This window comes from Channa argus, chromosome 1 (assembly GCF_033026475.1).
Source record: "Channa argus isolate prfri chromosome 1, Channa argus male v1.0, whole genome shotgun sequence".
Classification (NCBI taxonomy): Eukaryota; Metazoa; Chordata; class Actinopteri; order Anabantiformes; family Channidae; genus Channa; species Channa argus.
The window spans coordinates 51,987,044-52,014,783 of record NC_090197.1 but is presented as its reverse complement, the minus strand read 5'-3'; the positions used below and the strand labels follow the sequence as shown (position 1 = coordinate 52,014,783).

General features: G+C 39.8%; 1 protein-coding gene across 1 annotated transcript; it reads right to left on the bottom strand.

The window, feature by feature from the left end:
* Positions 1-1,928: 1,928 nt before the first annotated feature.
* pitx3 (paired-like homeodomain 3) lies at positions 1,929-20,700 on the bottom strand. Its single transcript, XM_067475748.1, has 4 exons — positions 20,484-20,700; positions 13,052-13,169; positions 8,602-8,807; positions 1,929-3,566 (listed from the first exon to the last, which is right to left on the bottom strand). The coding sequence occupies exons 2-4, from the start codon at positions 13,158-13,160 to the stop codon at positions 2,997-2,999; spliced, it is 885 nt and encodes a 294-aa protein (XP_067331849.1). The 5' UTR covers positions 13,161-13,169; positions 20,484-20,700; the 3' UTR covers positions 1,929-2,996.
* Between the last annotated feature and the right edge of the window lie 7,040 nt (positions 20,701-27,740).

Sequence of the window (27,740 nt, the reverse complement as noted above, 5' to 3'; positions counted from 1 at the left end):
AGTGCTCTTAGGGGGCGATTGATCTTATAGGATACGGGATTGTCCCACAGAAAACCTGGAATGGACTCCAGCATCAGACGCTGTGCTCCTTAATAATGATTGTTACACAACGTTGTGCACATGGTTACTGTAGGAAGGAAGCATGTGTAACATTGTGACACTTTCTAAAACTGGTCTTGTTACTTAACTGCACCGTGAGGTATCTTTGCCCAACCCTGACTCATGGTATCTTTTATCTTACCCCCACCCTGAAATCGCAATCTCGAAGCCCAGGCTACCTGTGACGCCAAAGTTTGCATTCCTCTTGATAAATTTATTTAAATGTAACTATAATTAATGTCTGATTATATTTCTGCAATAACTAAGTGTGTAATAAATATTATATTGTTTAAAAAAATATATTTTTTACTGTTGACATTTTAAAGTAGGGAGATGTAAACTTTTGCCACTAACTAGTTGACACCTTTGGAAAAAAGCCAGTAAATTGAATTTATGCATTATGTGTTATACCATGGCCACCAAAAGTCGGGACTCTGATTGGTTCAAAGATATGTCTTAACTTAGACTCAGTCTTAACTTCGACTCAGTCTTAACTTAGACTTAACTTTTACCAATAGGGTGTTTGACTGGACTCGTATGTACAGTACTGTACATGTACAGACAGCAGAGCTGAACTTCAGCTAAACAACTTGGATTTAGGTTTATTCGTGTAACCGCAAACAAAGGAAAAACATGATAAATCGCTTTGCAGTGAGAACCACACAAAGTTGTCATGCATCATTTTTATATTAATATCCACAAAATCAACCAACTTTGTAGAAAGAGGTAAAGCCAGAGAGGAAGCAAAGCTGCAAAAAGTCAAGACTTGGACAACTCACAGATAAACGTGTGAAAGAGACACAGGAAAAGGTGCAACACATTTATTCGACTGTGGCTGACAGGTTGAGAAAGAGCTTTCTCATTGTTGATGTTTGATGTGTTACTTCCCGATATTGACAGCAACTAGAGGATTTGTTTTCGCAGAATTTTCACAGGCCACAGAAAAAATTGTTTAAATAAATTTGAATGTTTTTACCAGTTGAACTATGTATGGAATTAAATTGGAAAGTAGCCATGGTATAAGTGGGTTAACAGCCTCTCTGCTCAGGTAAACCATGTTTGACAGCCGGACGTCCAAATCACATCACTTTTACATGTACTGCATCGATAAATTTCACATTTTGGTTGTCATGTCATACTGATACCATCAAAATGGCTTCATCTAAATGTAATGTAAACAAATGTGTTAGAGTTTATTCCCTAAAAGCTGCAGCATATTCTCTAAATTCCTCTAACTTAAATGTCCTCTCTCCTCCAGCTGGTTATTTTTTAAGCCATTTAGATAAAATTTTGCATTAATTATGATCAGCTATTCTACTTCTAATTCTACTTGCATAGACATATTGCATTCTGTTGAGCAGTAACAGGAAAAAAAAACAATGTTATGGCTGTGTTTGTTTCAAACGTCATAGAAAGCACGGTTAGTGTTTTTAAAGCACGCGTCCAACGTCCTGCTTTGCTGTCACATGGCTGCAAACTCCGACTATAAAACTAAGTGATTCAAAAAGTGATTTTTAAAAATAAACTAAAAAAGCTCTGTCAATAAAAAAAAAAACAAAAAAAACAACAATCATGGAAATGTGAGCGCAATAAACAGTTGGCAGGGCTGATAGAGATTAATGGACTGCTAACCCCTCATTTGTGGTTCCACTGGGACACCTTGCTCCTTGAGGCTCTTATGTAATCTGGCTGTACTTCTGCCTGGGCCCTTTGTGAATTCCCACAGTGTTACCTGATAGTGTGCGGAGTGTAGGTCAAACATATCAGTGAGCAGTCGCTAGAAACATCTTTAACACCCCCCCACCCCACCACCACCCCATCGCCACCACCCCCTGTACCACCAGCCTACTATTGTTGATTGTTGCGTAAGTGTTGCCATGGAGGTGAATCTAGGTTTCCATAGCATCATGCTCATTGTTGTGAGAACATTTTGCTCCATGTCACAGGCTCTAAAGATAACATAGGACATAGTACTGTTCCATTCAATGTCCACTGGTAGATCAGAAAAATTGATCTTTTAATTGGTTCTTTAATGAGACAAAGCAGGCTACACCAAGGAAAAAAGCGTGTTTTTTTGTTAAAACAACTGCACTCGTACATACAATGTTTACAGTCATGGACTCCTGTTGTATAACACCACAAATCTATATGGTCAATGGCTTTTCAGAGATTTACTTGAAAAATCTTGCTGATACTCTTGCTGATGTGTGTGTGTGAGTGTGTGTGTTACTCTTCGTGTCAAACAGTTTCCAGTATTGCCCTGTTTACCTGTCCATGTTGACCTTTGACAGATAACATTCCAAGAAGCAAGAATTGTGAAGGTGTAAAGTTCTTAAAGGTTGTGCTCATACTACATCGTCTTGGGGGCTTTGCCTTTGAAAAAAATGATTTTGTCATCTTTAAAGTATTACGTTTTTCATATATTTCTTGCAACATATAAAACCGAAAAAAAAAAAAAAAGTCTGTTATGTACATCCTCCATTTCTCCTGCAATACAACCAGATGTCCATTTTCCCCAACAGTAGCAAAGATCACATTTGATGTTTTCGGGCCAAGATGTTGACCACCAGACCATTTAGTGTTTTATTTACCCTCGGCTTTAGATTTACGCTCGTGCAGTTGAAAAGAAGGAACAAATGATAATGAATAATCTTTAGAAATCCTTTAACCATTGGTCAGTTCAGTGACGTCACACAGTGTGGAGAGAATTCTATTAAAGTGTCTATTTGTTGGATCAGTGTTGAACATTATTCTCACAGTGTACCATCTAAATATGATCTGTCAGTCTGCAGCATATTAGGTAGAATAGGGATGAAACTGTAGAGATGTAGGTAGGAGGATAACGGTAGACTTAAAGCTGGTCATTTGGGTCAAGGGATGTGTCAAGAACCTCGTCTTCATACTGGCCGGTCCACAGCATATTGGCAGGGGCTCAGGTTGGACACAGGGTTCTGCACTGCTGGATATGCAAAGTTGGTGTGCTGCTTGGCCTTGAGCCTCAGGCTGGCCAGGCTGGAGTTGCAGGTGTCTCTGTACATGTAGGGACTCGCTGTGGTGGCATAGGGGCAAGTGGCCGCAGTCACTGCTACTGAGTTGAGTGCTGTGGGGCTGTTAAGGTTATTGAGGTTGCCCAGGTTGTTGAGCCCAGTTGTGGGAACTCCAGCCACTGCTGAGGGCACCATGCTGGAGGCCATGTTCATGGAGGGGATGGAGCTGGGAGGAGAGAACATGGGCTGGGATGACAATGGGCTTACATTCATCGAGTTAAAGAATGGGAAGCTCTTGGCGGAGAGTGGGCTGCTTGCTAAGCTCTTTGTGGCCCAGTTGTTGTAGGAGTAGCTTGTGTACATGTCATCGTAGGGCTGCATGAGTCCGTTAAACTGGGAACCAAAGCCATTTTTGCATAACTCTGCCTGCTGGTTTCTCTCCCGCTTTCTCCACTTGGCACGTCGGTTTTTAAACCATACCTGAGAAAATAAGGAGAAAGAAATGTAATATTTTTGACAATTTGCAGACTAGTTTAGAATATTTCGTTCTACATACCTATGTGACATAAAAACCGCATTATTAGCTTTTATTTATGAAATAACAGTTTAAACATTAAAAACACATCGGAACAATGTACGTGTGGTTTGATTCCGACATCCCGTCCTTTTCTGGACCCCAACCACCTTAAACCAGGGAGAAGAACCAAGAGAAAAATACAAATACAGAAAGCTCAGATGCTTTGAGGGTTTTATTGGGTCAATAACAATTTAATTTACAGAAAAAATTCAACTTAAAAAATATAAAATAGCCTTGATCTTTTGAAGTCTTCTGTGTAACAAGAGGAATAACTTTGAACCATATGTACACATATGTGTGGTTATTATTTAGCAGCCTGGGGTCATTTGGACACGATTTCCTAAAGGTGAACATGGGCCATCTGGGAAATGTGAAGACTTGTCTAACCAAAGGAAAGTCGTGGCTATGGCCTTTTTTTTGTTTTGTTCCTTTTCTGTATGTACGTCTACATGTCAATTGGCTCCAAACGTTTACTTCCACTTGTTTTGAAATGGCAAAATACAACAATGATTTGTTTTTCATTGAGATAATCGTGAATGAACAATTAACTAGTACAAAAGTACCTTCATGAGAAAAGTCACAGCGGCTCAGGATTAACCCTCCATCCAATGCAACTTCGTTGTACAGCTTCTATGTACAGTTTAATGAAGCACTTTTCCACTTTAATTTATCAGCTGCGTTGCTGTAACTATGATGGAATATGAAATATTTTTATATCGGATATCTGTATACTATAATGTCGATTAGTGAACAAAACAGGCTTGAGACAAGTTGAGAAAGACGTGAACTTATCAGGGGCCAGTCTGTGTGAGACCCATGTTTTTAATAATCCGTTTTCAGCTTCATCTAAAAACGTATTGACCTTTAACTTTGTCTCTTCATTAAAAATGTTGCATTGTTTAAATTGTGATTACATTTCAGCAAACATTTAACCCGTTTTATGATCTGATAAACCGACTTCCACAGCTCAAACCAGGAGCTCATTCGATTACAATAGAATAGAACTTCCTTTCTGTCATATTAAAGAGAAAAACAGAAGCATATTTCAAAGTAATAAATAACAGATGTGAGCATTGCATGCATTTTCTTAGCAAATATAGCACATGGCTCTTTAGAAAAAGCTTTGAGAAATTGTGATAAATTATTCCAATTATGACTCTTGTAATCACTTGATTTGTCAGAAGAGCATTGCCTGTCGGCACCTTAGTCAGTTATCTCCATGCTGTGTTTTTGCATTAATGTAGCACATCAGTCAAACGTCTCTGGTAAAGTATTTGGCTTTGCATTGCTCTCGTTTGGCTTTTAAGTTAAACCTGTTGCTGTCAGTTGATGTTTGTGGACACAGACATGGCTTTGTGATTCAGTGGTTAGCACCATAATCTCACAGAAAGTAGGTCCTGGATTTGAAGCCACCTTCTTGCCAGGCTCTGTAGAGGTGCATGTTCTCCCTGTGCCTGCCTATTAAAAGCTGATGGAAAGTAAAAATAGTTTAGTGGTGAAGGAAATTTAGAAAAAGTTTAGATGACATTGACCTTTACACAGCCAGTTAGTCATGGACCAACTGAGACTTCAAGAGACCTGAAACATGAATTATAAGCATGAGATCTTTTCAGAGCTGTGAGTACAATTTAGATAAATACGTTCCCACGGGAAAACCAAGTAAATGACGAAATCATTTTTAACATACCAAATAAATCCAGTTTAATTGTAAAACACCTCTAAACAGAACCTCTCTAAAATTCTTTCAGTAATATTGTGTGTACACAAGTATTCAGACTTTTGAAACACGTCATGATCCCAGACAGCAATGTGAGCTATAACATATACAGCCCTTTTAGGCAAAGCTTATTAAAACTAATCACTGACTTATTTGGATTGTGACATCCCAAAGAAAGAAATGTCAGGGAAGGTTCACGTTTGTCATTTTATGGTCCTATATTTGGGGGATATGAGTTGGATTAAACTTTAGTTGAAAGTCTAAGTTGAAGGATTTAACGCAGAAACCTTTCATTTGTGGATGCTAAAAAAGATCCAATTAGTATCTGACAAAATAGTCAATCATCTCTTAATCTTGTAGGAAGAACTCTTTTAGTGCTGGAATAGTGTGTTGGTTTTACATGAAAATAATTTAGTATCAAATGTTGAATTTTTTAATCCTTGTAAAACATTTAATGCGCAGTGTTGTCTGTTCACAAAGAATATACTGTGTATCACCATCAGTTCTCTTTCTGATCAAGTGGATTTAATTTCTACTTGATAAACAATTACATGGTTGGGTTATTGTATATCAACTGTTAATGTCTAGTGGGTTCAAAGTCGGACGATAAGTACTCTGAGCAGGTCTGTCTCAATAATTCAGACATGCTTGAAAATGTGAGATTCTGAGTTCCTAAGGGAGAACATACTCAGGCCCTCATTTCAAAGTCTCTACAAGCCTTTCACACGTATGTTTTGGGCAGTTTATCCCATTCTTTCTGGCCAAGTCTCTTAAGCTCCTTCAAAGTGGAGAGAAAGTGTCTGCCAACTGCCATCTTCAGGTTTTTCCACAGAGACTTGTCCTGAAGCCACTTCATAGCTGTCTTAGCTGTGCTCCGTGGATCATAGTCATGCTGAAAAGCTAATACTCCAGTCTCGGGTCATGTGTGTTCTGGAGTCAGTTTTCTTTGAGAACTTCCCAGTGGCTGCATTGCATACGTCCGTCTTTCACTTCTGACCAGTCTCCCTGTCCCTACTGTTGAAAAGACAATAGGATGGTGTCACCATCAAAGCACAGTGCTGTAGGAATCTTGAGCACCATGTTGACTAGTGATGTGGCAACAGCACTGTCTGCTTCAAGACTAAAATATCTCTAGAGTTGTTGAATGAGTTGCGGGGAATTTTGTACAGACCTTGTGCAGGGCGTGTGGACGAACGTTGCCCTGCGTCCTGTGTTTATGCTGCTATTTTCTTTAGTGCACAATGACAGAAAACTGATGCTAATGGATGAGCCCAGACATGACGTGATAACTTCAGTTCTCTGTGGCAGAACCCGACTAAATATTGTTAACATCAGCAAAGGAGGCTGATAAGCACTGGACACACAGTCGCTTCACAATGTCTCACTTCTCTCTTCACCGTACATTTGATTTGAAACTGAGAAAACTGCAATTGTTTTCCAGCAGCCGACACACAATAAGTCATAATCCCAAACTATGTTAGTGAAATGCATTAAGAATCTGAAATTGAAATCGCCCAGTTACTATGTAAAATACTTACAAACACAGTATTTGATCATTACAACCAGGTAGCAGTGGTTGGAGGTCTTTGTGATTTACAACAGCCTTGTGAGAAATCACATGTATTAAGATGATAAGTGATGTATTTTGGGCATGTATGCAGTAATTTGCCAACGAGCAGGAGCTGGAAGGGCCGCTGACAGACATGAGGACTGAGACAATGTGTATCCTTTCAAAATAACCAAGAGTGCACGCTATGTGACCTTTCATCCAGCCAACATTAATTTGATCCATTACTTGCCAGGCGAGCTAACAACTGTATTGTCATCCATCTGACTGTGTCCTCCTGCTCCATATAGCTACAGTCCACCGGCTGTGATCGCATTCTCCTGCACCTTTGACATTTAGGTTTAGCATATGGAGTCAAACTTTGTTGGAAGAGAATAAAACATGATATCTGCTTATTATCTTTTCGACATGGTTTTTTCATCATTTTTAATCATTTGGGAATCATATTTTTTTCTTGCAGTTACATTCGTGGAACCTGATTAATATACAGCAATCTGAGGCCTCAGTACAACAAAATGCATACAACTGGACAAGTTAGACTATTGAGCTTTTGGGAATAATAATAGAATATTTCTAGATTATTTCTTAGAAATTGTAAAGATAATATAATAATTTTGATAGGTGCAGCACTTGAGTAAATTTATGTACTCAAGTACTTTGCACTACTTTTATTTAGGCTATTTTTACTACAATTTAGAGGAAAATATTGGACTTTTACTACACTACATTTATTTTACAGATTCACTTAGAGTTACTTTTTGCAGATGGAGATTAATAATACAAGATCAAATTAACTAATAATTTATGATGTATTGGATTATTCACCTGTCTGTACATGACTTGGTTGCAATCTGTTCAGACTTTACCAGATGTGTTGCTTTTCGTCCAGACCTAGTCACTAGGTAACTTTAGCCCTTATTTTAAATAATTACAATGACTTGTCTTTGCCATAAATGTTCCTTTGATGTTTTCTAAGAGACTGTGATGCCGGAGGTAGAGTGTTCTTCAACCAATCCTGCAGTGGTTGGTTCGATCCCCAGCTCCACCGGTCACATGTCGAAGTGGCCTTGAGCAAGATACTGAACCCCAACTTAGTTGCTGGCGGTGAGTGTTGGGCAGCTGCATAGCAGCTTCACCATCAATGTGTTTAAGATTGTGAGTGCGAATGGGTGAATGAGAAGCAGTTTAAAGCCCTTTGAGTACCAGTAGGTAGAAAAGCGCTATATAAGTGCAGAACATTTACCATAACAACATTAACTTATAGGCTAATCATCATATTGATACATTCATACAATCATCATATTCATACATCCAGCAGTCACAGTGACACTTTGTCAGAAATATCTTTGAAATTTAACATAAAAGAAAATGAACTTTTTTTAGAGCGGACTCCATTTTAAGGGTTTGGTTTGGGTCTGGTTTGTTAACCCATTTCCACTGTGCTGATGGTGGCTTCTCCTACACAATGAGGAGACAATGAAAATCTTCAAGAGTCACAATCTGTGCATCACACCACTGTCTTGGCAGTTGGAAACTGCTGTCGACCAAAGTTTTAGATAGATGGATAATTTAACACCAAGCAGATAGGATCAGATGCTGATCGTGCTTTGGAATCTATTACCTTGAGGGACCATGGTTGAGTGTGTGTACCTACCCTGACCCGGGCTTCAGTGAGGTTGGTCCACACTGCAATCTCCTCCCTGGTGCTCATGTCAGGATAGCGGTTTCTCTGGAAAGTAGCCTCCAGCTCCTGGAGCTGCTGGCTGGTGAAGTGAGTCCTTTGCCGCCGCTGCTTTTTCTTCAGAGAGCCATCTTCTGTGCTAGACTCATCCAGCTGGTTCTGGTGGGATTTTTCATTGTCTGCGTAAATACAGGAAAATGTTTTTTTTATAAAGTCACTGCTGCTGGTTGGATAAGTAGATAAGTGAGAGGAGGCAGGATACACGATAAGCATTATAGTTCATGATTAACCTTAAAGATTGCAGTTTACAAAAAAGTATACACATCAAAACTTAGGGAAAACCTACAAGGGCGACTTTTTAAACCACATTTATATTTTTTGGTTTATTTGATCAAAGAGAAAACACTAGATAAATAACAATAACAAGAATAATTAGTGCTTTGTTCTCCTACGTTCTCCACTTATATGCTCTGACTGCTGTTTTTCACCTGACCTGTTGTGCATTGAGTAAAAAAACAAGTGTATTGGGGCAGATTTTATGTGCATGTACAGCTGCCAACTGAACATTTCCTTTATTGTGTTTGTGCCCGAATCTAATTGCCCAGGTTTGCCTAGAAAAGCATAAGTGTCAGCACCTCGAAAGCCTCCATATTCGGATTCTGTTAAACAACACAGCTTTTCGACACCTTTCACCTTGGATTTCACTAGTACTATCCGATCCCTGCTGAAATTGACTGGATAATATCATTAGCTCAGTCACCATCTGAAATCCCTCCATCACATGGATTAGAAAATGACAAGGACGAATTGTGTTGTTGCCAAGAAATAATTCTTCCAAACACACATTCAAAGCTGTGCAGGACCAGTGAGTGATTGCCTTTGTCCCGCAGCACAGTGAGGTTGAAGGACCACACATCCATGTTATGTCTGCTAGGACTCCTCTCTGCTAGATCTGAAAATTTGAGGACCTCACAGAAAGAAGTGAAATTAGTTGGCTAGCTAATCCTGTGGGATCAAGCTTTTGTGGCTGGGGCAGGTTGGGCTCTGTTTGGCGAGGGCTTAGTTCTCTCTGAGCTGTTTGAAATGATCAGTGGGGTTTAAAAAGAGGCTCCACAGGGCCACCAGCAAAACCAATAAGGGCCAAGCAAGGCCTGTTATCTGGCAGTAAACTGACACTGCCTAGGCTGCCACTTAAGGCCAAAGTCTATAACACAATACAGAGGGAAGGGTTGGCCTTTTCTGAGTGATGCACTCACCAACAATAACAGCAATCTGACTGGTAAAGTGCCGACATAACAGAGTCGTTTCGGGTCAGTATCTGAGAGAGCTTTAACCTGGATAACAACCATAAGAGGCTTTTAAAAAAAAAATACTTTTCAACATATGGAATAATGGAAGAAATCGGAATATGTGAACACACATAATCAGTCCCTTCAGGGCACTGCTGACTGCGCATAACAGTAGAGATACTTAGGTCCAGGTCATATAAAGCAGGGGGCCACACTTGCTCTTAAGGGTAAAATCAAAGTCAGTTTTTACTGAAATAGTGCCTTTGTTTCCAGAGAGAAAGCTTTTTTTATAAAAACACAAACAGGCTATTTTGCCACGGGTGTAAGACAGTACACTTGTCCCTGCCTGGGGCACAGGCGTCCACTTGGTGTTGAAAGCCACTGCAGTCACATTATACTCCGCTATAACTCCAGATGTAAGGTTGCATTCTGTGTTCATTATAAACGGGAACAAAGGGCCACAATAAACTGGAAGAAATTATTTTGTTTCGCCCGCGTTCGGAAATCGTGTTGTTCAGGATAAAGATGCTTTCACTAGGCTTTAAGAAGCCAAGTGCCAAAGAACGTACAGGGACGCAGGTACTAAGGGACGGAGTGCACGCACCGCCACAGTTCGCCATAAATGGGATGAGACGTGCATTAGCATATCGATCATTATGTGTTAGATGTGTCATTGTGAAAAGGGGCTAAAACGAAGCGCAGTTTCGCTGAATGTGCTGCATCAGCGAGCTTCTCTGACAAGCGACTGCTCCTGTACTGTAGGTTTGGCTGCTGGCGTTTGACGCTGCGACACATGAATCCACAAAGCGGGGTCGCTCGGATATTCAGTATTCATCGTTTAATGTCCAGAAGACGCTGGAAGGTTAAGGGAGAAAGCTGAAAGTGATTATGAAGTTGGCTGCGTCACAGTTGAGGATTCAAGTAAAATACCACTGACAAGAAACAATGGCTGAAAAAACAAAGACGCGGATCGCTCAAAAGAAACGAGCGGAAAAAACAATGTTTAATAGGAAGGTTTGGTCTCTCATATTATTTTTATGTCCCCATAATCATTTCACCCACAGCTGACTATAGGAAACCAGGTGCAGCCTTCTCCCCACTTTTACCTGTGGGTAAAAACCACTACATTACGTTTTGTGCGCACGCATTCATTCTGCATTTTGCCTCAGGACATATTATTTGCTGGAATATACTGTGTGTGAAAGAACTGAGCAAAATGGCCCATAGCCAGCAATTCGCAGGTGCTGCAGCCAAATGCACGCATCTCTTTACTTTACAACTTCGACTGAAAACCAGAAATGAACGTGTCTAAAACCTATAATTTGTTTTTTTTTTTCATATTTTAATTTCTTCACTTTAATGGCCAAAAAATTATCAATTGTTCTTTTTATTTAGCAGTAATTATGTCGAGAATGAACGACTCAGCTCTATCGTTTAGGCCCCGGGCTACAGTAGAAAGAACCCGTTTTTAGATTGTTTCATGTTATTAATTTTTAATCAACAAAACACTATAGTTTTACCATATCTCATGACAACATATTGAGCAATAATAAAACATCCCATGCTTTGTAAAATCATCATTCCGTTAATATAATTTGTTGATTTAAAACTAAAATTAATAATTAGGTAATTAGTAAGCAATTTTGCATCCTTACTACCTTTACGTAGTCCACATCCACATGGTTTTTATTATAGAAAATAAATATTTCTGAGAAAGAAATGCAGCTGGGACATGTGTAAGAATTACCGAGTTGGTCTGACTTTTAGACTAAATGAGTTCAGACTAAATTCACGTTCTTCCTCCTTGAAAAATCTAAGTAGCAGCAAAGGCCACGTTAGAGTATTTAACAGGTTTCCGCGCATTTATTACCACAGGAGTCTGGTTACTTAGGACTGATGGGTCCAATAACACAGCGTGTAAAGGACTCACAGAGTTAGGAAAATCCACCACTTGGTCTACCTACCTAGACCAGCTGCGGGGATCAGGTAATATAACAGATTATCAGACCATCACTTGAAAAGACACAACTATCACTACAAGTCCCGTTTGACGCATTTAGGCCTGCGGTAAGATTTTGTGTGACTTCTGCTAAAACACGTCGGCGACAGCGAAGCAAAATCCTTTCACGGATTTTCTTCTGAAAAAGGCTGGTAAACTGAAAATGTATTTTTATTTCATTTTAATTCACCAATAAGAAACGTAATATCCCTATGGAATAGTCTATATTTGTCCAACAGTTTACCATAAATCGCGGCGCAATGGTTTGATTTGTTGATAATCATATGTAAATTATTGAAATAAAGTAGGCTGCAGGCCGGAGATGATCAAATAGGTTAATCAAGCCGTCCCGCTCTCGGTCGGATGCTCTCGGGAGACAGAGCTCGTTCTTTTGCAATTCATTTTCATATTCAAAGTCAGATGAGTTATATGTTATTACAGCCCATCAAGCGAGTGTGAAAACGTCGCAGTCTGAAGTCAGTGTCAGAGAAACTGAGACAAATAGGCTTCAACCTCCGAACAGGCGTAAAGACTCGTAGGAACTTAGCATCAGGTCGCACTTGATTCCTCTTCAAGTGTTCAAGTGTGAGCTCAAAACAACTTAGTTAATGGCGCGTTATCACTGATACTCTCACAAGTCTCATCATCATCATCATCATCATCATCATCATCGTTTTACTGCTTGATCAAGACGAGGGGTTCACCGTGAAAAGGCTGCCAGACTATCACAGGGCCAGAAAACAGAGAGAGAGAAAACCACTGCCACTAAATCCGTCCAAGTACTTGTCTCTGGTCTGAAGGATGACCGTGCAAACCCACGCAGGCACAGGGACAACATGCAAACTCCAGACTGTGTCCAAACCGTAAATGATTCATTTATTCCATCTCTGTAACTGGGATATTATTATTATTATTATTATTATTATTATTATTATTATTATTATTAGTTGATAATAATACAATGAATATGTTTCCTCTCTGATTCGTCAAGTTGCGTTAATACTTATGGGAAGACGAATCGTTTTTTTACTTGGTGCACCGCGCAAAACACGACATCCTTCGTGGTGCAGCGTACAGTCTGTATGGATGTAGAGATGCGAGCACAATGCAGATGGTGGTGTTGGTGTTAACTGACCGCTGTTGTCCTGGCCTTTGCATCCCTGGTCGTGCTGCGGAGTCCCGGAATCCGAGAGCGACAGTGCCGGGCTGCGGGCTTCACTGTCTGTCAGCAGATTAAAATCCATAACCAGGCTCTGCAGGCAGATACAAAGAGACATGTCAGGCTTCGTCCTCCCAGCGGTGTGTCAAAATCAACATCAGGCTATTGTGGCCTAATCCAAATGCCACCACCCAATTATATTATGTCATCACCAGGCCTACATGTATTAGCGCGTAGTGGTGGCAGGATTTCTAATAAAAAGAAGCTTGTTACTTATTTTAGCCTTTTTCCTTGGGCGGTTTATTTGGATTTATTCCCCTAATAATATTCTCATCGCGTAATTTAGCCTAATCAGGAAACCAGTAAGGATTCTGCATGAAGACTAGCTGCTCTGCTCGGTCCCTAGTCCTTCTTTTCCACTATCCCGGGATTCAGGTTGGCCCAGTGTCGTCAACCTTGTATTGTACCGCAGGTGTGTCTGTGGTAATGAGGCTGCCTTTTTTGAATCACAGTGGGCTTCTAACATCCCTCTAACTACTAACATTACGCTCCCCCCGCATTTTCTTCCGCTCAGTCCTACAGCAGTGTTACAGCATCACTCCACTTAATGAGCAGCCAGTTTCAGCCTCCTGTGTTTCGTCCCTAACATCTTTACAGTTACTCACCATAACGACATATGAGTTGTGCCCTCATCAATACCTCATTTTGTACAAATTTTCTAGTAAAAAACATACTAAAATATTTAAGCTTTGGAAAACTAATGTAACTAAAGTCTTAAGGAAGAACAGGCTAAAGAGTGTCTGCACTATTAAAAGCTACATGGGGAGAACAATAAAGGTATTGCTAAATTACATAATAGCAAAATTTTAGCCACTGAGTTAAAACTATTGTTCAATAGAGCCCTAAAAAAGGGTTTATTCAAAAACCGTTGGAGCCTCTCAAAGTCAAAATCAAGTATAGTATTTGTCTGTATTTGGCAACTTGATCAAAAAGCCTCAAAAGTTTGCTCCTAAAATTAGCCTCATGATGTTCTTATGTGACTTCATTATTACATCTGTGATATGGAGTCAGATCAAATCAGATCTATTAGACATAAGAAGTAATAAAAAGTGAAGACATACAAATATAAAATGAATATTTATGGGGGAATAAACAGGATAAAGCAGGCATAGAGTAAAAGCTCAGCCCACCTAAAGTCAATGTGAAATCACTGTTTGCCCACCTGTTCTATTTACTTTTCATTTCCTGGGGAATCAGGGAGTAAAACCTAAAGTTTACCAGGTTAGAGAAAAGTCTTAAAGTCACTGTAGTGTGCTGTAGCCTTATGTCATTAAAGATTTAAAAACCTAATCTCTGAAAATCAAACACTCAGTGTGAGGAGAGGTTTAACCATCCCTGTTGAGTGTTTAGATGCCAGGTCCCTCTGTGTGCAGTCACTGCTGTAGTTACAAGCTTTATACTTAGAAGACACTGATTTAGATTTTCAGAGAAGAGGGTATTTGTGACTCCTCACCTCTGTTTGCCCCTGAGACTGAGCTCGCTCACAGTCTGTTTGCTACCACACCAGTGCTTTATGTGCCAGTCACATGTGAGGGGTTAAAGCTGGGGTTAAATCTGAAGCTTCGAGGGTGGGAGGGGTTAAGTGGGTTTGTTCAGAGCGTTGCATGGCATCTAACAACCCACTCGCTACTTACACCAACAACACATTATTCAACTGGGCTGAACTTTGCAGTCGGACTTTCTGTCAGAGTTGCTGAATTTTCCCTCTTTTAACAGCGCTGCATTTATTCCAGTGACGCATCATCCAGTTAGAATTCAGGAGGGATACATATCATTTACAATATTTATTTTCTATTTAGGTTTAAATCAAATTCACTGATTATGTCTAATTGCAAATGCAAGATGATTTCTTTAGAGAAACACTAACTACTGTACCGCAGCCTCCTTGTGTAATTTGTGTACAATTGTCGAATTTAAGCGTCAGATCATTAAAACACCCACCTCCCAACATAACCATGGTGTCTTCGACATCTACATCATAACAAAATTAATCTTTTTTCTCGCAAATTTGGCCCCTCTCCCAAAATAAAACTGCACCCCATGCACATGGACACACACACACGCACACACACACATAGTAATATAGCATTTCCAAAACAGCGTTTTATTCTGGTAACACCGACTTGGCGTTGTAGTGCGTTTGGGGAAAATGGAGCTTTGCATAAACTCTGTTCTGGCAGCAACTTGTGTGAGACTGTCCCTCTGTCACCTAGTTACAAAAACAACATGACTGTTGCTCTTACAATGTTGAGGTTTTGCTTCTATACACTGAATGTGACACATGACTCATGATATACATCATATAACACACGTCACTTGAGTTGTTACCATAAAGCAACAAATCACCCTGGACTCAAACACCAGTTCCCGTAGAAAAGTCATCTTCTTTGTTGACCTCAACGCCCACATGAACCATCTGCTGATAATATTTTGTGCGTCACTCCAACAAGAATATTAGAGTATAAAAAATAAAATCTTTACAGATATGTTTTGCTGTGATTTACATTTGGCTCTAAATTCCTCCATTAAATTGCTAAACCATCAGTGACAGAATGTTTTCCTTAATTGTCACCAACATCTGGGAAGAAAACCTGTAAGTGCTGTAGCTTTTAATGGTCATCAGAATGATCAGTCAGTCAGTCTGTGGTCTCCCATAAAATGAAATTTAACAGCTACAAGCACTAAAGAGATATAAAAAATAATAATAGAGCCTTCACAATCAACATGGAAAGTTCACGTTTGACCAAACCTGAAAAGCCGAAGCAGCCTAAAACTGGCAGTGAATGTTCCGAATGTATCATTCACCTAAACTTAGTTTCGAAATTCATAAAAACCCATCAAACAGAAGCGTTTCCAAAAAGTTGAGAAGACATGAACTAGATATTCCAGAGGCTTCCATTGCATCCCTTAGATACTTGGAGTGAGGATAAGGTCAAGCCCCCCAGAAGAGTGATTACTTCACTAAGCGTGCTGCCTCTGAGTTTTGGCTTTATATCTATAAACCTCGGACATGGATTTGTGGGTTGAAGTTGATTTGTGGGTCAGAAAGATTATTTTTCCTCTGGTTCAGAACTACTCAAATACTGTATTCCGTTTTTTTCAGTAGAATAACCACTGAATCGAAATTTATATCTGTGGGTGGATGTAAAATGTGAGCTACTATTTTAATTTTAGTTAATTTGTTGGCTTTTCTGGAGCTTACTGGGTTTTGTGTGTTTGAACAAGACTCTTACATTTCTCTAATGTTGTATTGGAGTTGTACAGTCCTAATCTGACAATTCAGCGAGCCTCATCTGAGAGAGCGGTGCCATGTTCACAACTTTCTATGAAAAATTGTTATGGGCAGGATACAAATCTGACTGCAAATCTGGTTGGTTTTGTAGGATTCGTTTGTTCTTTTGAATCAGCCTAAAACGAGGTTTCCCTTTGGTGAAAGCAACAGAAAAAAAGCAACAAAAGTTTTCTTTTTTAGAAGTAGCTCGGTTGGAAATATAAATGTGAGAGAGGCCAGAGGGCTGTTGCACAGGCCGGCTGACTTGGCAGCTAGGGGCGTGTGGATGATGCAAGCCAATCATTTTGTCCACTACAAGGTGTCAGTGCCCCACCCACCCCCACCACCCAAAAAGCACACACCCAACCACCCATACAAGCCGTACACACACATAAACATCACAGGCTCCAGGTGATTATATTTCCAAAGTCCTGTCCCTCTTAGTGATGTGTTATCTCTAAGGTATCTAGGGAGGATGATTAGCTCAGTTGACAACTGAAGTAGCCTACTTTATTACTTAAATAGTCGGAGTGTTGATATTAAGTTCTCCTCAGTGCTGCTACATCCCAGCGTGAAATAAACCCCAGAATAAGTTTATGCAAATCAAAGATTAACTTGATCTGTTCTGGTATATACCACAGGGAATATCAACGGGCCCAGGCAGCTCGGACTGTTTCCTGGAGCAGTGGAGGCCCTGATACAGCCACCTCCATCTCCCCACCCACCTGACGTTCTGTTGTAAACTTGTACTGTTTGCTCTTAATGCTGAGGCCTCCTGTTCAGAAACCGAAGAAAGACTGGTTTGCATAAGTCAGCAGGTGACTATAATTTCAATAAAACATATATCCGATGGCTTTAAGAATAATCTGTGGTGTACTAGCCATCTGGCAAAGTGGGACTACAGCAGTAGGCCACTGCAACTGTGGGTCGATGGACCATAGAAAAAGAAAATAGGAAGTTCGCGTGAGAGCTTGCTGCTGTATGCATGTTTCATGTCCCCCACACAAAAAAGTAGTTGCTGACGATTATTTGGGGCTCAGCAACAACCAGTCACAGTGGCTGCTACCTCAGGAGCCTATGAAGCTGTGGCGGGGAACTGAGAGGAGCCAGGTGCTCAGATCTTTTCCGGAATCATTACAACGGTTCACAGCTCGATTTTAAACGTCGCTGTTTTCAGACAGTTCTGCCCGAACGAAACATATGTAGCTTGTCTTTGACTTTTTTTACAATATCTGTAACCATCAAACAGCACATTACTGCGGACACACAGATTCAGTGGCTAGAAAAATAAAGTGGTTGTCTTCAGGTGTTATATTTATATACAACATTACATATCTTTTACATATTACATATACATTACATATTTTGTTTCAGCATCATTCCAAAATCCTTTCTCTATCTCACATATTCTCATATTATTTCATATACCAATTCCAATGACGAGGTCCTTTAAATAATTTAAGGCAGTGGATTCAGCTTAACAAATTGTCCTCTGCAGTGTTGATAGTGTCGTTGCCTTAGTTATAGACAGGAGTAATAAATAAGTGCAACATAAAAAGTCCCCACTGGTGGAGTATTTGTTGCATTCTTCTTCTTATGAATTTCACTGAGGTGAACTTTCTCTCGAAAATTCAATCAGGGGCTCTTTCCAGCAAATAAATACTTCTGAAATGAGTCTGTTTAAATAGGTTCAGTTTTAGATACGTGTCTCTGTTAAGGGTGAATGGAATTCAGTACTACTACTAATAATAATAGCAAAAATCCATCCTCCAATTTTTCAGGAGATTTTCGGGTCCATATGGTGGTGCCAATGGCAGACTGCTTGCATTTCCACGCACCGCAGGCATTAGCTCGGGAATTATTCATAAACGCGTCGAGAATTAATTCCCCGGATTAAGAGTTGATTAAGATGTGTGTCACTTTGCTGTCTGAGAACTTATTAAGTGCCTGCTCGAAGAGGCGGCAGATGGAATTTCAGCCCAATGTTTGTAGATGTTAATTTCTGCTCTCCTATAACAGCCATTTGCATATGATTGAGGGAATGAGGCCGAGTCCTGCAACCGAATCACTGCCTCTATGCAAAGAGAGCGCGGAAATAATTGGCTGGCTGAGCCAATCCACGCACACACTAGTAATAAACTAGTAATAAAAATGTTTTTCCTCATCAAGAATTTATTGACGGTTAACAAAGATTGGTCCGCATTTTACTGATTTTATATGATAAGTGTAAAAAAAAAACGTAACCAAATGTCTAAAATTTATAATTATAGAGATAAGCCCCGGATAATGGAGATTGTTTACTAAAATTAAGTAGCCTATAATATGATGATTGTCCATTTTCTACACCGTTACGAGCTATATGTAAACATGTGAAGTGGCCCATGTAGCAAACGTTTTCTTTTTGTAGTTGATAAAAAAAAAATAACTACAATTAAGCCTAAAGAAACTAAAATCACAGTCGACCCTTTATACCGAATACTGCAGATTTGAGTCTGTTTCAACATTTCCATTGCTTTTTGTTTTGTTATTTAATAGAAATATGCAAGTAAATGCGAACTGTTATTTGCAGAGAAGTTGATAACTAATAATATGACAGGCCACAGTAAATAATATTTAAACAATAACCATGCAAATAATTTCAAATACCACTGGCCTTTCAGTACAACAGGCCTTGGCCTTCAGTCTGGCTTCTGTTGAACACAGCTGGATCATGACCACTAAAATTATTTACATTGTACCCTGAGGCCAAACGTGAACTTCGATTAAACAAATCTTATTTTCATATGTCCTGACCTGGTTCAGATGCAAAAGAGCTTACGCTATTAACTGAAGGCTTGAGGAGATTCTACCCCGGTGATTCTCACTGAGAGGCAAAATCTGCTTCGCCTTTAAGTTTTATTAAAGAATATTGACAGCGCTGGCTTCAGAAAAATGTAAAGAAGACTTTGAATAAAAGGAAGCAAAAAGATTGAAGCAAACATTGGGCCTTTTTATGTTAAAATATAAGTTCAAACCAAAAGCTTCTGCGTTACATCTCGTAGAGTGTGAGCTCCGCGATTCATTTCATACCTTCATTTTAAATTCCACAATAAAAGCAAATATTTAAATTTTAGTTATTTTTCAATTCGTACACAAGACTGGGCTCGGTTTAGGTTAATAATGCCTCCATAATATATTTAAAAGCGCTGGTGTAACAACCCTTCTTGGTTGAGCATGTGCCAAGTAAGACCGGGAGATGCTGGTACTGTCCATTTTTTACCATTATAATGATTATAATGATGTTGTCGTTGTTATTTTTTTTATTATTAATGTAATTGTTAAACGAACCTTCACGACTAACCATGGTGTGTGTGTGTGTGTGTGTGTGTGTGTGTGTGTGTGTGTGTGTGTGTGTGTGTGTGTGTGGTGGTGGTGGTGGTGGGCGGGGGGGTCTGTTCGCGGTCTATTGTGGCCCTTGCAGCCACCTGCCACCTATCAATTTTCTCCCCTACCCCCACATTTTGGGAACTCAACATATTTTCTCAGTGTCCGTCTCTTGCTGACTGTCTGGATTTCGGAATCAACTCCTGCTTAAAACAGGAAAATGTAGAAAAGGGCTTTTTCTGGACTTTTGAAACGCTGCATCGTGCATTTCGTTAAGTGTCTTTTCCTACCAACATGTCGCGCACATGAACAGACTGACAGACTGATTTGGGGATGTAGGACAACATCGTTTGTAAATTGTAGTGATTACTGGACTTACGACACACGCAGTAATACTTTAAAATGTGTCTGATGGTTTGACATGTCGCTTTTCACCCGCATCTAAAACTGCTCATCTGGAGACCGATTCCAAAAGTAAACTCTTGCAATTGCACATTTTCCCTCTCTATTAAAATCGGAAGGCTTGTTCTGGTGCAATAAAAAAAGTTTCTGATTGGCCCTTGAGGGATTAATTAAACCCTTCCTTTACAATTCCGCAACTTTTGGGCACAAATTGAAAAAGGTGCTCGGTGTATTGATTCCAGTTGCACAAGCACAAATTGAGAGAGAAGACAGAACGAGAGGAGATAAAAAATTGCGTTCAATTGGACTTACGTCGAATCCCGATGTTAAACTAATCCGTGAAAAGTACAAATAGCTTTGCTGCGGGCTGATGGGTGTCCTGGCCTCAGGTTTGCTGGTGACATGGACAAAAACTTCCTCAGCGAAAAGTCATAAAAAATGTCCGTCAATGTTCTTCTTCCCTCTGTGTTGTGAGGCATCAAGATCGTGGAGGAGTGAGACTTGATCCCGGCACAGAGTGTAGGGAGGGTGGGTGGGAGGGGGGCTGACTTCATGCTAAATAATGTGTGTGACAGGTCCGCTGCAGAAAGGACGGCCCCCCACTCGGTTCCTTTTTCTGCTTTCTCTCTTTGCGCGCACTTGGGGCACACATGCACATCGGCTGTGCTACGTGCCCCAAAGGTCCACGTCAACAAATAAACTGCATTTTTGGCCCCGCAGCCTCTACTTTATTTTTGTTTTACCAGGAATCATACAGGTAACGATAGTAATGGCAGCTTTTGCAAAGCTGGGGTGACTTGCTATTAGGTATGTCCGAATATATTTGTCTACCTTTGGAGTAGTATTATAGAAAGTAATGCTAATCTATTAATAGTAATTTGAATTTAAATAATTTAGGAAACCTAAACTCAGGTTTAAGTTTCGTTAATCAATTGAACTTCTTATCTTGTGTGTCTGAACATGTAAAACAAACTGTAAATTTAGCATGTTCATTATACACACATCTGTTTTCCTTTTACACCTGTCTGTTCAGGGAGCCCGTCTTCCCCTGTTGCTCATAGTTTTCCACAATCTGCTTATTTTGCTTCCTTTTCCCAACATCCTCAGGTCCCTGTTCTCTGGAAATTTCCATTAATTGCCATTCCCCCACCCAGCCACTAGATGACCCTGGACTTTACCTGCATCCCCAATCACCTGACCACACCACAGTATTAAACTTCTCATTTGAGTCACCAGTTCACGCTATGTTCAAAAGATTTCCAATTATTTTAACTGACTGACTCAAGCCTTCATCGTGGAATAGCATGAAGAAACAACCCTGACTTTATTATATAAGTGGACAGCAATTTCCAATTATAAATCCATTTTTTCACACCACAGAAAAGTCTGAAAGGTTTTGACGGACAAAAATGTATATATAATACAACATATAAAAGATATATACTAACTACTAGCCTCTTGAGTCATACACTCATTCAAATCATTTTAAGTCAAGACATCTCAAGTCAGCTCATTAAAAGTGATCTAAAACTTAAACCTGTATTTCATTTAATTACATTTTATGTTAAAAGGTAACGCAAATATTACATTTAACACAAATATCTCCATTTGATGCTTTGCACCAAAGCTAATTTTCATCAAACAAAAAAAAAAAACACAACCAACCAACAACAGTCAAGCTGACACAACAACCAACACTCAATAAAACAAGACAAAACATATGATAAAAAGTATACAGAAACATCTGTCCCAAGGTCAAAATGAGACAAACCTTCAAAAAAGTTAGTTGAGCTGGTGGTTGACAGAGGGGCAACATCCTGTGGGGATACAGACTGACAAGCTGGCAATGGCCATCTAATTGGACATACAGTATTACTGGTGGACAAACAGAGGAACAAGGTGGTGGTTATAGATGAAGTAATCCCAAGTGATAGCAACATCGGGACGAAACAACACGAGAAGCTCGAGAAATACCAAGGGCTGAAAAAAGTATTCGAAAAGAGATAGACTGTGGTACCCGTGGTAATTGGAACATTTGGGGCTGAGACTCTCTCTGCCAAACTGGGAGAATGGCGCCAGCAGATTCCAGGAACACCTGAGATCTCCAGCTTCCTCCCACAGTTCAAACACATGCATGTTAGGTTAATTGGTGACTCTAAATTCCTCGTAGGTGTGAATGTGAATGCTTGTCTGTCTCAGTATAGCTCTCTGTGTTGGCCCTGTCCGCCAAGTGGTTAAAGATAATAAATGGATGGATGATAAATGTAGCAATTTTTTGCTGCTTATCCGGAGTCGAGTTTGGGGATGGTAGTAGATTTAGCAAGGCGGTCTAGACGTCACGCTCTGGAGTAGTGCTTCTCCTCCTGGAGGATGTTGAGGAATTTTCTGGACCAAGTGATAATGGCCCACATGTACTTCTTTACTACAGTAACAACCTGTGCCACATTGCATAACAATCAAAGTGCACAACATCTCGCAATAGAGTCAAAAGTCGTGTCTTTTGTGTCATGTCTTATCGATCAGTGGTGGACAGTTTTGCTGTGCTGTGAACACAATCATCTCCAGCTCAACATCAGTAAAACAAAGAAACTGGTGGTGGACTTCAGAACGTCTTAGACTCCCGTCAATCCTCTCTCCATATGGGAAGAGGGGGGTGGAAGTAGTTTCGTAGTACAAATACCTGGGTGTCCGTTTGGACTGGTCAGTTAATGCAGCAGCAATATACAGCAAAACACAGAACAGGCTGTATTTTCTAAGGAGACTAAAGGTCCTTCAACATCTGCAGCAAAATGCTGTGGATGTTTTATGAGTCCTTGGAAGCCAGCTCCATCTTCTGTGCTGTGGTTTGCTGGGGCAGCAATATGTAGGTGGCAGACAGTAACAGACTGGACAAACTAATAAGGAGGTCTGGTTCTGTTCTGGGGTAGAAGCTAGACCCTCTGCATGCTGTGGCTGAGAGGAGAATGTTGTCCAAACTCCTCTAAATCCTGGACAATCCCTCCCACCCTCTCCCAAATTGACAATTGTCAATATTGACAATATTGTTTTTGTTTCATTTATGCTTACTCCTCTAGCTGGGGTTTTCTCAGTTATTGATCAGGGGTTTGTACGTGGAGAGCAGCTGTAACAAGGCAACACAATTTTCCTATGGGATCAAAAAAGTTGTTTGCCTTTTGAATCTTCTTTACAATACAGCTCTTCTTCTGATCTACAGCCTCCCTGAGATAGGAGCTCTGCACCTCTCATAACCCACATTTGCAAGACAAATCATACAATGCTGAATATAAGATTTATAGAATAATTCAATCTTCAATCTGCTTTTATTGAACTGTGCACCCACGCTTTATGATCTCAGCTATACTGGCTTTCCTATGGTTATCAGTGTGGCCAATCCATGACCAGCATAGAACTTTAATACCAAAGCAACATTCTGTTTCCGTTTCTTGCTTGAGAAGAAACTAAATTCCCAAGTCTATCAAGGTATCACACAGGACAATGTCTGGGTAGCTGTCCACTAGCTGAAGCTCAGAAGAAGCTGGATGATGCAGAAGGACAATGACCATAAACATTAAAGTAAATCTACCTCAGACTGCTTTGGGTGACATAAAATTTGCCTTTTGGTGTTGGCAGGTCACAGCTGAGACCTCAACTCAGTAGAGGTGACTCTGGAATGACCTCGACCGCCATTCAAGTGAGATGTCCTAAAAATATGGCTGAGCTGAAATAGTTCTGAAAGTATTAATGGTCCAAAATTCCTCCTTAGCATTGGGCAGGTCTAATCCACAGCTACAGAAGGAGCTTGACTGAGATTATTGCTACCAAAATTGGTTCAATCTGTTATAAAAACACTGGTATTATGTTTTCCACCATCACTTTTGTATATATATTGTATGTTCAGTAAAGGCACGAATGATTATAACTGTTTTCCCAAACTAAAACTGACAATTTGGTGATGATTAGATCATATTTCACAGCCTGTTTAAGCAAGAAAACCAGGAACTTGCAAACAATGCAACTACTTTTTCTTGCGACTTTAATTAAATGTTGAATTGAATTTTCCTATTTTCTATCCGATTTAATGCTTAGTGCAGATAAAGTCTTTATAGTGGGTGACTTTAACATTCATGTAGATGCTGACAGTAACTGCATCGGCACTTTGTTTAATTTATTATCAGATTCAATTGGTTTTTCCCAAAATATAACTAAACCCACTCACTGTTTTAGTCACACCCTAGACCTTGTCCTCACGTATGGCATTGAAACTGATAATTTAACAATATTTCCTCTTAATCCTCTTCTGTCTGACCGTTTTCTAATAACATTTGAAGTTACAATAATGGATCATACAGCAGTTAGAAAAAAATTGCACTACAGCAGATGCATAAGTTAAAATGGTGTAAAAAAAATCTAAAGAAACTATTAATTTATCATTTGCTAGGACAAAACTCATAAGTTTTTCTAATAAATACTAAAAGTCATAGTATTTGGGCCTAAAAATCTCAGAAATACGCTGTCCAACCATATTGTTAATCTAGATGGCATAACTCTGGCCCCTACTACTGTAGGGGAACCTTGGAGTTTTTGAACAGGATTTGTCCTTTACCTCACATATAAAAACAAATCTCTAGAATAGCTTTCTTCCATTTACGGAACATTGGAAATATGGAAATAGAATTTAATGTGGTTCCCAGAATTTCCAATGGTAGAATGGGAGGCAGAGCCTTTAGCTATCAAGCTCCTCTCCTCTGGGACCAGCTCCCATTTCAGATTCGGGAAACAGACACCCTCTCTAATTTCTAATTTCATCATACTGTGAACTAAAAAGATTTCCATACATTACATACATTCTACAACTAATTTTTGATATTAGTCAGGAATATAAGTGAATGTCTCACCCTTTCATTTATGGTGTAAAACACTCACCTAATGTTATAACAGGTCCATCGGTGCCAGTTATGATCATTCAGACAAATAATCAATTAGAAATAGTTTATGTCAACATCAGACACAATAAAACAGAGCCCTGTTACATTTAGTCATTTGTCAGATGCTTTTATCCATACCAACTTACAAGTCAGGTACAAGGCAAGCAAAAATCTAAGTCCAGGAGAAAACGTCAAAGCAAAGTCCTATTAGACATGTGTTTAATGCAAATGCATCACATTTCATGTGATGCATTTGCAAGAAAGAACAGAAAGGATTTTTTTTTTTTTTTTTTTATAGATTTAAGTTCATAAGAAGGTGCAAAAGAGTTCTGTTTTCAGCAGTTTGTGAATATTGGGAATGAGTTTGCTGAGTATGCAGAGTTTGGTAGCTTGTTCCACTATTGTGGGGTCACTGAGATTAAGAATTTTGATCGTTTTAAGCCTAGACTTAAAACAGACAGATGAATTACTGACATTTGGTTTGATAAAAAGGAATGATAATTACAGCATTGTTTACCAATAACATTTGAACTCAGGACAGGGTCAGGGAAAAACATAAAATAAAATGACCCTGACATCATCTAGAGTTGCATTTCACACTTGTAACAAACTGTCAGAGATCGATTGAGTCAGAAGTGTCTAACAGGAGAAACCCTGCTTTATTTCAGTGCACGGTCAGTGCACACAGGAGGCACAATATAATAGAAAACTTAAGCTGTGAAAAACCAGGGTTTTGCTTCTAGCATTTTAGAGCCAGGCATCCAAATAAAACAATTCAGGACAGATCAGTGTGATCCATGCACGAGCCCACGTACATAAACTGGATTTTGTGATGGGGGCTCACAGGATAAAGTGTAAATTATTTTTCAAGCTTCTCACTGAGACATTTGCAGTTTTACATACACCTCCACAGGACAAAGTCAAGAAAATTTCAGGATTCCAGTGTATGTGTAAGAGGCTTAAGAAATTAGTGATCATCACTAAAGCATAGTATCAATTATTGTGTAATGTGGTTGTTATAAAGCTTGATTCAAGTGTCATATGCACCTCAAGTTTATGATTTAGTTTCCTTTAGTGCAACAGTTTCTGTATGCTCAACACTTGTTGAGGTGACTGTGGCAAAGGAAGGTAGCGTGGCCTTCCACCAATCTTGTTGGTGGACGGTCGCTTGTTTGGTCGATCCCCGACTTCTCCGGTTAAACGTCGAAGTGTCCTTGAGCAAGGCAACTTAGTTCCCGGTGAGTGTTGGCCAGCTGCGTAGCAGCTCCCCCATCAGTGTATGTGTGTGATTGTGAAATGGGTGAATAAGAAGCAGCGCTTCTACCTGTGAGTGTCAATAGGTAGAAAAGCTAGATAAGTAAAGACCATTTGCCTATTGTTAAATAGGTTGACATATCAGATGAACCTTTTATCATGTCATACTTTTGTTCATTTAATGGAGTGGCTTTGGATCCAGTAACACAGAACAAGGGACAAAGGTTAAGAATGTTTGACAAATAACTGAGTTGAGAGGCCAGCTGTAGGTTGGAGAGTGTGATTTCAAGATGGCAGTTTTTTAAGCAGTTGGAGAGGAGACTGATATTTTTTTTCCCCCACAGGAAAGAGATTCAGATAAACCAGCAATGGATCATTTGTAGATTCTAATTGCAGGAGATGGGAAACAGTTCAGTTGGAGGGACAGGTGATTGGTCAGGAGCCAGACAAAATGGAAGAACAAGGAGCGAGGTAAGATGGAAGATTACCAGGTGTGTAGAGAAGGACAGAATTTTGGCAAACTAGAGATGAGTGGCAAGCTTCAAGTGAGTGCTGTGATCTTACTATAGGAGAATCCAGTGTGCAGGTTAATGTTGCAGGGAATCCCAGAGAAGAATCAGGAATTAAGGATAAATATTTTCACAGTTCCAATTCCAATATCCAAAATCTAAGATCCGAATTACTTTCCTTGTCCAAAGTCCAAGGACAGTCAAACATACCAAGATCCAAATTAAGTAACCCAAAAAATAACAGGGGACTTTTGACACAGAAGGACAGGAATCCAAGTAGTGGGTTACAGACAGGCAGGGAAATGATGAGCCAGCAGACAGGCAGGTCAGACAGGGTAGCAGCTTGGAAAGCAGGTAACAGGCAGACAGGTTAGCAGGTAACAGATCAAGCAGACAGGCCTAAGGCAGGTTAACTGAAAAACAGGTTTAACAGGCAGATTTCAAGCTGATGAGGAGCAACAGAATATCATGGTGCAGTGTCCAAAACAGAAAACAGCTGTAATGCTCACTTTAGGCATGCAGAGAGGTAATGTGGCAGAGAACTGCAGCGAGAGCTGGGTTTAAAAAGACGGGAACAGGTGAAAACAATCAGGACTGGAAATGAGTGGTGAAGTAGCAGGAATTAACAACGGAATGGAAATGAAGTGTAAGGACTACAAAATAAAAGCCGAGAACAGGACGTGAAGCAGGAGACCAGTTTACATCCAAATACCTGCGAAACTAATAAAATTCCCATGAACTTCAGTTGTTCTATGTGTTTTGTGCTGATAAAAACAATTTTGCCAGTGTACCTAAGAACAGCTTCACAGAGCCCTGGGCATAGTAGAATATTAGTTTGTTTACTTTGAAATGAACTTGAAATTCAAACTGTTAATGCTAAA